This window comes from Neomonachus schauinslandi, chromosome 7, assembly GCF_002201575.2.
Source record: "Neomonachus schauinslandi chromosome 7, ASM220157v2, whole genome shotgun sequence".
Lineage (NCBI taxonomy): Eukaryota > Metazoa > Chordata > Mammalia > Carnivora > Phocidae > Neomonachus > Neomonachus schauinslandi.
The window spans coordinates 30,397,019-30,408,999 of NC_058409.1; the positions used below are offsets into that span (position 1 = coordinate 30,397,019).

The 11,981-nt window shown below is 38.4% G+C and overlaps 1 protein-coding gene across 1 annotated transcript in view; it reads left to right on the forward strand.

Moving 5' to 3' along the window:
* UBE2D2 (ubiquitin conjugating enzyme E2 D2) overlaps positions 1 to 11,981 on the forward strand; it is a 60,550-nt gene that overhangs the window by 42,690 nt on the left and 5,879 nt on the right. Inside the window, exons 2-5 of the mRNA XM_021701769.1 lie at positions 1,337 to 1,400; positions 7,950 to 7,981; positions 8,060 to 8,137; positions 8,225 to 8,330. Coding sequence (XP_021557444.1) covers positions 1,337 to 1,400; positions 7,950 to 7,981; positions 8,060 to 8,137; positions 8,225 to 8,330 — 280 coding nt within the window. The remainder of the gene's footprint in view (positions 1 to 1,336; positions 1,401 to 7,949; positions 7,982 to 8,059; positions 8,138 to 8,224; positions 8,331 to 11,981) is intronic.

Sequence of the window (11,981 nt, forward strand, 5' to 3'; positions counted from 1 at the left end):
ATCAGGCTCCCTGCTCGGCAGGAACTCTGCTTCTCCCTCTCCCACTCCCCCTGCTTGTGTTCCCTCTCTTGCTGTGTCTCTCTCTGTCAGATAAATAAATATTAAAAAAAAAAATCTTTAAAAAAAATCATAATCTAAAACTAGCCCTTGTTTTTAATCTCCAATACCAAGCCAAGAGGGAAAGGAATAGAATATGATTTCCTGCTTTGTGGTTTTTTCAGGAATTCCCACCCAATAACAATTCTCAGGTTTGTGGGCTCTTAATGTTAAAATGGCGAAGAAGCTGGTCTCTGGTTGTAGAGCATTACTACAGGTAGATCTGTCTCTGACTACAAAATTTTGTGATGGGCTTTATTACTTCAGCCTTTTTAATATATCCAGCCTTCTCAATATATCCCTTTTTAAATTTTTTCAACTACCTTTGGAACCCTGGTAGTCCATATCAGCTGAAAAGATACCAACATCTTGTCAGATTGTCTCATATCATTTGAAACATTGATGACTTCAAGAACTCATCCTAAGGGTAACCTAATAGTTTTCTGGTTCAAAAACTAGCCTTGAAATGCAACTTCTTTTTTGAAAACTAGTAATTTTTTTACTTTAAAACCATTGTTATAGCTCTTTAGTATATAATACATGTTTACTTTCCTTATAGTTACTTATTAAACTCTGAACAAAGCAAAGATGACCCACTTTTAAACATACATTTGCATTCAAGAATCCAAAATACTGGGGCACCTGGGTGGCTCAGTCATTTAAGCGTCTGACTCTTGATTTCGGCTCAGGTCATGATCTCAGAGTTGTGAGATCGAGCCCCGCATTGGGCTCTGTGCTGGGTGTGGAGCCTGCTTAAGATTCTCTCTCTCCGGGGCACCTGGGTAGCTCAGTCATTAAGCGTGTGCCTTCGGCTCGGGTCATGATCCTGGGGTCCTGGGATCGAGCCCCGCATCGGGCTCCCTGCTCAGCTGGGAGCCTGCTTCTCCCGCTCCCCCCTGCTTGTGTTTCCTCTCTAGCTGTCTCTCTCTCTGTGTCAAATAAATCAATAAAATCTTAAAAAAAAAAAAAAAAAAGATTCTCTCTCTCCCTCCCCCCCCCAAAAAAGAAGAAGAATCCAAAATACTCTGGTTTCTCTTCAGATCATATAAATCTTTCGCCTTTTCCCAAAATACTTTAACCTAAAGATTCGCAAATCCATCCCTGTCTGACTTTGGAGGAGTATTCCTTAAAAAAAATTTTAGTAGTGGGATAGACAATATTGGTATGAGTGAAAATTTTATTAATTGGTTAAAGTTAACATTTATGTTGAATATATTTCTTTCCTTTCTATTTTCTTAAGGAATTGAATGACCTGGCACGGGACCCCCCAGCACAGTGTTCAGCAGGTCCTGTTGGAGATGATAGTAAGTATTCAAAAGGAATGATGGGGTGAAACTGCATAACCATCTGCCTCTGGGGAACTCTGGGACTGATGAATATATCTCTTAAGATTATTTTTTGTGTGAAAAAACAATTATGCTGCAGGAAGAGGCAGTGTTTACCATTACTTATCCACGAAAGATGCAGTTCTGTATGTATCCCATCTTCGGGGCACCTGGGTGGTTCAGTTGGCTAAGCGGCTGCCTTCGGCTCGGGTCATGATCCCAGTGTCCTGGGATCGAGCCCTGCATCGGGCTCCCTGCTCAGTGGGAAGCCTGCTTCTCCCTCTTCCCACCCCCCGCTTGTGTTCCCTCTCTCGCTGTGTCTCTCTCTCTCAAATAAATAAAACCTTAAAAAAAAAAAAATAGTGTATATATGTATCCCATCTTCTTCTGTAGTATTAATTTTGAACCTTTTTTGCCAGATATTGTCTGTGTAGTTGTTCTAACCCCTTCCTACGTATCCTTCAACTCTTCTGGGTATTTTCCTGGGGTCAAATATTTGAGGTTTTACTTACAACTAGCTCTTGTTCTTTAAGTAAAATAATAACAGGATGATGGGGGGTAGTGTAGTGTGTGTGTGTGTTTGTATATGGTGTTTGTCCTTCCACTGGTTCATGCTTGTGAAGACAGGTAGTTTATTTCTAATGTCCAGTTTATCTGCTTAATCCTATATAAAATAATTTATCACACATGTTGGATAATATTTATCCTTTTGTTTAACTTTGTCTCAACAGTTTTTCCCCTTATACCATCTTCTAGCCTCTTTTAAAAGGAGGATATTTGAACCAGACTGTGCTTTATGACACAAAACTGAATCACAAAAAAGTAATATTTAGCAAATAGGAAAAAAGAAGATACTTGGAAACAATTTTGTGAGAGAAGTATATACATTAAGACAATAAATAAGAGGTTATATTAGCTTGTGTTTAACATTTTTTCCTGATTTTGCTTAAGAATGTTGGTTTTGGTTTGCTAAACTTAAGAATCAAAGCAAGGGGACAGGAAGGAAAAATAAGATTAAAAACAGGGAGGCAAACTATAAGAGACTCTTAACTATAGGAAACAAACAGGGTTGCTGGAGGGGAGGGCGCATTGGGGGGAAGGGATAATTGGGTGATGGGCATTAAGGAGGGCACTTGATGTAATGAGCACTCGGTGTTATATGCAACTGATGAATCACTAAATTCTATCTCTGAAAATATTATAACACGCTATATGTTAACTAAATTGAATTTAAATAAAATTTTCATTTTTTTAAAATAAAATTTTTTTTTTAAAGATTTTATTTATTTATTTGAGAGAGCGAGAATGAGAGAGAGAGAGAGTACATGAGATGGGGGAGGGTTAGAGGGAGAAGCAGACTCCCTGCCGAGCAGGGAGCCCGATGCGGGAAAAAAAAAAATTTTTTTTTTTAAGATTTTTTTTTTTTTTTTTTTTGCAAGAGAGAGAATGAGAGACAGAGAGCATGAGAGAGATGAGGGTCAGAGGGAGAAGCAGACTCCCTGCCGAGCAGGGAGCCCAATGTGGGACTCAATCCCGGGACTCCAGGATCATGACCTGAGCCGAAGGCAGTCGCTTAACCGACTGAGCCACCCAGGCGCCCTAAAATAAAATTTAAAAAAAAAAAAAAGAAAGCAAGGCCCTTTTACAGGGATTGCTTTACATATAAACAGATAGATGGTAATAAATTATAAAGCTAACTACATATGATAAAAAAATCCCATTTACATTATCCATATTTGTCCAGTATGAGTAACTATAGTGTTTGATACCAAACGGATAGGCCAAGTAATTTAACATGCATTATCTCATTTAAGCCTCACAATAGGTCATTTAGGTGAGTGGAGTAGAAATTGTAAACTATTTTAGAGAAGAATCTAGTGAGAGAGGCTCATGGTGGTTTCCAAAGTGGGCTCATTCTCAAGTTTTCTTTTTTCTTTTCTTTTTTTTTTTAAGATTTTATTTATTTATTTGACAGAGAGATAGAAGAGCACAAGCAGAGGGAATGGCAGAGGGAGAGAGGGAAGCAGGCTCTGCACTGAGCAGGGAGCCCGATGCGGGACTCGATCCCAGGACCCTGGGACCATGACCTGAGCCGAAGGCAGACGCCTAACCATCTGAGCCACCCAGGCACCCTCTTTTCTTTTTTTTTAAGATTTTATTTAGGGCACCTGGGTGGCTCAGTCTGTTAAGCATCTGCCTTTGGCTCGTGTCATGATCCCAGGGTGCTGGGATAGAGCCCCACGTTGGGCTCCCTGCTCAGCAGGGAGCCTGCTTCTCTCTCTCCTGCTCCCCCTGCTTGTGCTCTCTCTTTCCCTCTTTCAAATAAATAAAAATTTTAAAACATTTAAAAAGTATTTTATTTATTCATTAGAGAGAGAACATGAACACATGAGCAGGAAGGGCAGAGGGAGAGGGAGAAACAGACTCCCCACTGGGCAGAGAGCCCGATGTACGTCTCCATTCCAAGACCCTGAGATTATGATCTGAGCTGAAGGCAGATGCTTAACCGACTGAGCCACCCAGGTGCCCCTCATTCTCAAGTTTTCTGATTTTAGTTTTGTCGTTTATGGTATCATACAGTCCACCTGCATCATTGTGGTCTTTCATTTGAAAAAGTGGTTTTATTTCTGGTACATTCCTCAAAGTTGAGAGTGGCTTATCTTTCTTTCTTTCTTTTTTATTTATTTATTTATTTGAGAGAGAGAGAATGAGAGAGAGAGCACATGAGAGGGGGGAGGGTCAGAGGGAGAAGCAGACTCCCTGCTGAGCAGGGAGCCCGATGCGGGACTCGATCCAGGGACTCCAGGATCATGACCTGAGCCGAAGGCAGTCGCTTAACCAACTGAGCCACCCAGGCGCCCGAGAGTGGCTTATCTTTCATTAGAAGTGTTTGAAGTCTGGGGGCGCCTGGGTGGCTCAGTTGTTGGGCGTCTGCCTTCGGCTCAGGTCATGATCCCAGGGTCCTGGGATCGAGCCCCACGTCGGGCTCCCTGCTCAGCGGGAAGCCTGCTTCTCCCTCTCCCACTCCCCCTGCTTGTGTTCCCTCTCTCACTGTCTCTCTCTCTCTGTCAAATAAATAAATAAATAATATTTAAAAAAAAAAAAAAAAGAAGTGTTTGAAGTCTGGGGCATAGAATTCATTTTTGAAGTTCTCTTCAGTGTGCTGAATAATTGGCCTTTGCTTCACATAGTTGTTATTATCACATTCCTTTCTCAGATAGAAAAGTTATTATCCTTGAGAGTTAAATAAAACTCCCCCAAAGCATAAGCAATTAAAAGAAAAAATAGGTAAATTGTACATTTTAATGAAGTCTAATTTAGGTGCTGCAAATGATACCATCAAGAAAGTGAAGAGACAACAGGATGAGAGAAAATTTGTGCAAGTCCTCTCTCTGATAAGGAAATTTATTCAAAATATTTTAAAACTCTTTGTAACTCAACAATATAGAGATAAACAATCCATTATTGTTTTTAATAAGCAAAGGATCTGCTAAAGAGGATGTGCAGTTGGCCAATAAGCACATGGAAAAGATGCTCGGTATCATTAGTCATCAGGGAAATGCAAATCACATCTGTGATGAAATAGCACTTTTTATGCCTTCTAGGATGGCTAGAATCAAAAAGTCAGATAATAAGTGTTGATGAGGTTGTGGAGAAATTGGAACCTTCATACATTGCTGATAGTAATGTAAAATGGTACAACTAGTTCAGAAAATGGGTGGTTCCTCAAAAAGTTAAACAAGAGTTATCATATGACCCAGTGAGTTCACTCGTAGGTATATATCCAAGAAAAATGAAAACATGTCCACACAAAAACTTGTGCATTAATGTTCATAGAAGCAGCAGCTGTAATAGCCAAAATGTGGAAATAATCCAGATGCCCACCATCTGATGAAGGGATAAATAGATGGTATGTCCATACAGTGGTATATTACACGTCAATAAAAAGAAGGGGAGTACCGATATATACTACAACATTGATGAGCCTTAAAAACATGCCCAGTGAGAGAAGCCAGATATAAAAGGCCACATATTGTATGGTTCCATTATATGAAATATTCAGAATAAATTCATAGGACAGAAAATAGATAATGGTTGCATAGAACTAGAGATTTGGGGGGGAATGTGGAGTAACTGCATATGGATATGGGGTAGGAATTCCTTTGGGGGTGATGAAAATTTCTAAAATTGTGGTGATGTTGCCCAACTCTGTGAATGTTCTGAACACCACTGAATTGTACACTTTCAGTGGGTGAATTATATGGTATATGGATTATCTCTCTACAGCTGTTTAAAAAATAATAGCTCTCCTTTAACTCCTAGCCTTTCTATTTAAGTGTCTTGATTCACCCACCACTGAACTGTCAACAGTACCTACCTTCTAAGAGAATAAGGAAAATCTCCTTAGGAACAGAATAACTTCCTTATATTGGTCATCTAGATAGTCTTTGCTGATATAATACTGAAAACTTCAGGGAGTGCTTGAGAACAGTTGAGATAAATTACTGTCAAAAAGTCTTGATAAGGTCTTCCTGATGAATTGTATAAGGATAAAACAGAGTGTAATTGGGTAGCTAAGTATTATAAGGAGGCAGAATTTAATCTTCAGAAAAGAGAAACTGTTGGTTACAACGAAACTTTTTGAGCTCCTTTTGACTCTTCTAGCTCTCAAATCCTTCAGCACATTATTGATATTTAGTGTAAGAAGGTAGTCCTTATTTTATATTTAAAATAATATAGGGGCACCTGGCTCACTCACATGGTAGAGTATGCAACTCTTGATCTCAGGGTTGTGAGATCTACGCCACATTGGGCGTAGAGATTACTTTAAAAATAAAGAAAGAAGGAAGAATAATGAACTTAGTAATACAGTGCTTTATTTTTAAATATCCAGATTTTAGTGTGCCACTACATTTTTTCCCATTTTTCTGTGAAGATCTGGTAAGCAGGAGAAGTATAGGCCCTGAAAGGAAAAGTAAGCCAAAGATTTATTGGTCATACAATCTGCTTCATTTTCTTTTGTTTTGAAATTTTGGTGAATCTGACTCCCTGGAGATCTGTACTTGAATTCAAATGTAGTTCTCCTGAGATTCAGTCTCAAACTATAACAAATATTCTTGTTCCCTTTTAGCCTTAAAGCTTCATCTTTGAGTATCCTAAAGAGTAATCATTGAGCTGTGAACTTCACATTTAAACTCTCATAAAAGAGGTTGTAGCTTTTAGTTTCTGTAATTTGGTTTTCATCGTCAAACCAGAGTGGAGTTTTCGTTTGCTGGTTTTGGAACTAACAAAACTTTGTAATTCATTACCATTTTTTATTTCTAACAGCTGCTAAGATTGATCCTTAAATGAAAGGTTTTTGAGGTATAGTTGTTCATATAAAATACAACAATATTTTATGCTTATGGCCACATATTTTGCCTAGTAACTATTTCTGGAGAGTTCTTTCTACTTGGAACCTGTAGTGATTTTTTTTTTAATTTAAAAGATTTTATTTGAGAGCACGAGCGAGGGAGCACAAGCAGGAAATCATGAACAGGGAGAGCAGCAGAGGGAGAGGAAGAAGGAGAAAGCAGGATGTGGGGCTTGATCCCAGGACCCTGAGATAGTAACCTGAGCTGAAGGCAGACGATTAACTGACTGAGCCACCCAGGCACCCCATAATCTGTAGTGATTCTTGGAACTATTTACCAAACCATAGAATTTGAGTCAGGATTAGATATTCTCCCACTACCTTCTTCCCTTCTTTTTGATACTTCCACAAGGAGATCTAGGAGTGTAGGAGAGCTCCAGAGAGAGACCTAAGTCAGTGATTCCAGTAGGTATTCTTAAAATTGACCTGTGTAGCAGAATACTCAATTAAGATTTTAATGGTAGGTCTTCAAATGCTTTTGTTAATTAAATTCCATCTTAATGTGGTTTTAGTTTAGTTTGTCTTTCTCTGCTTTGTTGATGTTGTAGATTCTAGATCATTTTAAAAAGAGACATAATTATTGATCTTTCATCTATTAGTGAGGGACTAGTAATTCTAAAGACCAATACCTGAGTGCTCTCAGAAATTTTTTCTTGCTGTAAAAACGAGTCCTAATTTGAATATTATCTACTTTGACTTTACAGTCCTCCTCTATACCAGTATTATAAAAGGAGTATATTATATACTAATGTGTTGGGGAAATGACATAACAAGTTAAAGAGTTGAATCTTTTGGTTCTTTTTTACCCTTATAGGTAAGAAATGCCTGTTTAAAAGTGAAACCTTGGGCCTTGTCAAGAATTTTGTCTCCCTGATGACAAATTTTCATGATGTTCTAGCCAAATTACTTTCTCATTGAGTACCTTATCAGTGTTCTAGACTATACTAGTCATTTTCTTTTCTCTCTTCAGACTCAAACTTGATTTAGATTCCTCATCTTGCCCAGGACTTATCATATTGCTTATAAATGAACTGGGTTAGACAGGGAATGATATGTCATTATGGTGTAGGTACATCGGAGATATTGCTTCATGGTGATTTTTTGTTCTTTTTCAGTGTTCCATTGGCAAGCTACAATAATGGGGCCAGTAAGTATTCAGATTGATTTTAGAATAAATGCTTATATAATTCACTCATTTTAATCCCACTTTTCTTGTTATCAACAGAATGACAGTCCCTATCAGGGTGGAGTATTTTTCTTGACAATTCATTTCCCAACAGATTACCCCTTCAAGCCACCTAAGGTAATTGGGATATGGCACTTGTTTTCTTAATGTACATTCTATGATATTAATAAACCATTTTACAAAAAGTTTTCCTTTTTTCTATAGGTTGCATTTACAACAAGAATTTATCATCCAAATATTAACAGTAATGGCAGCATTTGTCTTGATATTCTCCGGTCACAGTGGTCTCCAGCACTAACTATTTCAAAAGGTAATGGAATGGGTATCTGATATTAAGATAAAGCAGTAGTGTTTTTTGTCTTTTATTTTTTACTTACTTGTTTTTAAAGATTTATTTATTTATTAGAGAGAGAGTGTGTGCACGATCAGGGGGAGGGGCAGAGAGAGAGAGAGAGAGAGAGAATCTCAAGCAGATTCTGCGATGAGCATGGAGTCCTACGCCAGGCTTGATCTCACGACCCTAAGATCATGACCTGAGCTGAAATCAGCAGTCGGACACTCAGCCAACTGAGTCACCCAGGCGTCCCTGTTTTTTTGTCTTTTAAAGGTTACTTATTTTTTGAAATGATTATTCATATTCCTTTTAAGAGGAGGTAGTGGTCCCTGTTATTTTTTTTGAGTAGACCTCGAGACCACTGGAGGGAGTTGGATTTTCAGGCATAGGTATTCTGGTGTCTTGACAGTTCTGTCCGTTACGCTGTTCAGGCATAGGTTGGAAAATGGCCACTTGGTATGAATTTCTTCTAGAGCAAAGGTAAAGTAGAAAAAATTAATGCCTCTTCCAATCTTGAGATCTGTAAATGATAAGGATAGATACTGTTCCATAAGAGGAAATAATAGCCCTTTTAGAGGAATGCTTGTGGTATAGATACAGACTTTAGGTTCTTGAAGAACAAGGTATAGGTAAATTCATATTCAAACTCTGTAAGGTTTTACCAGCTCTTGTCTTGAGGTTTCTGTCAGAAATAGATTCATTCTCTAAGATGACCAGTTTAATAAAAAAAAAATTTTATTTGATCCTCTTAATCTTTGTGGTATATAGTCTTGTGTGTTTGAAAATGTGTATTAAAAATTAGTTACTGGGGCGCCTGGGTGGCTCAGTTGGTTAAGCGACTGCCTTCGGCTCAGGTCATGATCCTGGAGTCCCTGGATCGAGTCCCGCATGGGGCTCCCTGCTCGGCAGGGAGCCTGCTTCTGCCTCTGACCCTCCCCCCTCTCATGTGCTCTCTCTCTCTCTCTCATTCTCTCTGTCTCAAATAAATAAAATCTTTAAAAAAAAAAAAAAAAAAAAAAATTAGTTACTAATTTTGTGATGAAATATCCAATAGTTCTAAATAAAACCTAATTACTTGAGTAGGTTGGGGATTTTTTTATGTCCATGAACTGAGTGGTTAACAAACATTTTCTTATATGCTGATTTGAAATTGTACAGCCCCTCAACATTATATCCAAATAAAATCACAAGTGAGATAAAAATTGTCAAAATACAAATGTAAGAAGTAGGCTGCAAATGAGATAAATGGGCTAATATGTTTAAAATATATATAAAAATATATAAAAATCAGTAAGAGAAAAAGATCCCAACAGATGAATGGACAGAAAGGAGCAAAATAATCAAAGAAATGAAAAATTTCTTTTTTGGGGCGCCTGGGTGGCTCAGTCGTTTTGCTTCTGTCTTCGACTCAGGTCATGATCCCAGGGTCCTGGGATCGAGCCCCGCATTGGGCTCTCTGCTCAGCGGGAAGCCTGCTTCTCCCTCTCCCACTCTGCCTGCTTGTGTTCCCTCTCTCACTGTGTGTCTCTCTGTCAAATAAATAAATAAAATCTTAAAAAAAAAAAAAATTTCTTTTTAAAAAATTCCCATTTTTCACCTTTTTAAATAACAAAGATCTTGTAAAAAGAAAAGCAAATGCTGGTGAAGTACATTGAAATGGGTGCTTACATACTACAGACAGAAGTATAGATTTGTATAGCCCAGTCTGTCAGTATGTATTTCAAGATAAGAGATTTAATCATTACTTCCCTTTGATCCAGTAATTCTAGTTTCGTTCATTTGTACTAAGAAGACGGCCTCAATTGCTAAAAAAAAGTTTTGTGTCTTGCCCGCATCGGGTTCCCTGATCATTGGGGAGTCTGCTTCTCCCTCTCCCCCTCCTACCTGCTTGTGCTCTCTCTCTCTCAAACAAATAAAATCTTTAAAAAAAAAAAAAAGTTTTGTGTGGAAATACATTTGTGACAGTGTTATTTCTGAAAATTAGAAGTTATAGGCCCAGCAGTAGAGGAAGAAATAAATCAATTCTAGGACACACATTTAAAAGAGTATTGATCATTACAAATGTTGTGAAAAATACTGTGTTTGAAAAAAGCAGAAAAGGGGCACCTGGGTGGCTCAGTTGGTTAAGCGATTGCCTTCGGCTCAGGTCATGATCCTGGAGTCGCGGGATCGAGTCCCGCAATGGGCTCCCTGCTCAGCAGGGAGTCTGCTTCTCCCTCTGACCCTCCCCCCTCTCATGCTCTCTATCTCATTCTCTCTCTCAAATAAATAAAATCTTTTTAAAAAAAGGCAGAAAAGAGCTAAATTTGTATACATTGTAGATTGAGTTATATAGAAAAGTATGTTAAGTAGCTAGAAAGAAATAATTTGGGTAGCTAGAAAGAAAAAATTTGCTGTATGAAAATTCTTTTTTATCCTAAGTTATATTTTATCTTTTCTTTAATGTATAGCTTTAGACAAGAGGCAACATAGTTCCCTGGTAAAGAACATAGATTCTGGGGGTGCCTGGGTGGCTCAGTCAGTTAAGCATCTGCCTTCAGCTCAGGTCATGATCTCAGGGTCATGGGATTGAGCCCTGCATCGGGCTCTCTGCTTGGTGGGGAGTCTGCTTCTCCTTCTCACTCTCCCTCTGTTCTCTCTCTCAAATAAATAAATAAAATTTATATTAAAAAAAAACATAGATTCTGGATCCAACTGCCTTTATTTGCATCTCAGCTCTATCTCTTATTGGATGAGATTTGAGACAAAATAGCTTCTCTGTTCCTCACTTTGCTCATCTGTAAAATAGGGACGATGATTCTAATTAATTCATCATTATTGTAAAGTTCTAAAAAAACAAAATGCACAGTTAATTGGTTTCTTGTAAGCACTGAAATAACTAGGGTAAAGGCACTGTTGTAAAAAGTGTTGGATATTTATCATGTTAACTTTGATGTTATAAATGTGATAAGACTTGTATGCTTTGACAAATTTTTTAAAGGAAACAAAATATTCTGGGGGCATTAAATTAAAATTTATGGGATCCTAGCCAAAAATATAAACAAAAAACTAGAGGAACACATTTTTAAAAGTCGTGGCTGAGGGGCCCCTGACTGGCTCAGTTGGTAGAGCGTGCAACTCATAATCTTGAGGTTGTGAGTTGGAGCCCCACGTTGGGTGTAGAGATTGTTAAAAAATAAAACCTTTAGGGCGCCTGGGTGGCTCAGCTGGTTAAGCGACTGCCTTCAACTCAGGTCATGATCCTGGAGACCCGGGATCGAGCCCCATGTTGAGCCCCACATCGGGCTCCCTGCTCAGCAGGAAGTCTGCTTTTCCCTCTGACCCTCCCCCCTCTCATGCTCTCTCTCTCAAATAAATAAATAAAATCTTAAAAAAAAAACCCAAAATAAAATCTTTATTTAAAAAAACTGTGTCTGAAATAGTTTTCCAGATAAGTGGGTCCTTTTCTTATGTAGGCCCCCTTACAATTCAAGGGCTGCTTATGAAAATCTTGTTCTTATGATTTACTGGTGTGGTTATTCTTCCTTCAGCAAGTAGCAGTAAAGATAGAAATCTAGTAAGGGACCAAGAGAGGTAGAATTGTGTGTGTGTGTGTGTGTGTGTGTGTGTGTGTGTAGGAGTGAGAAG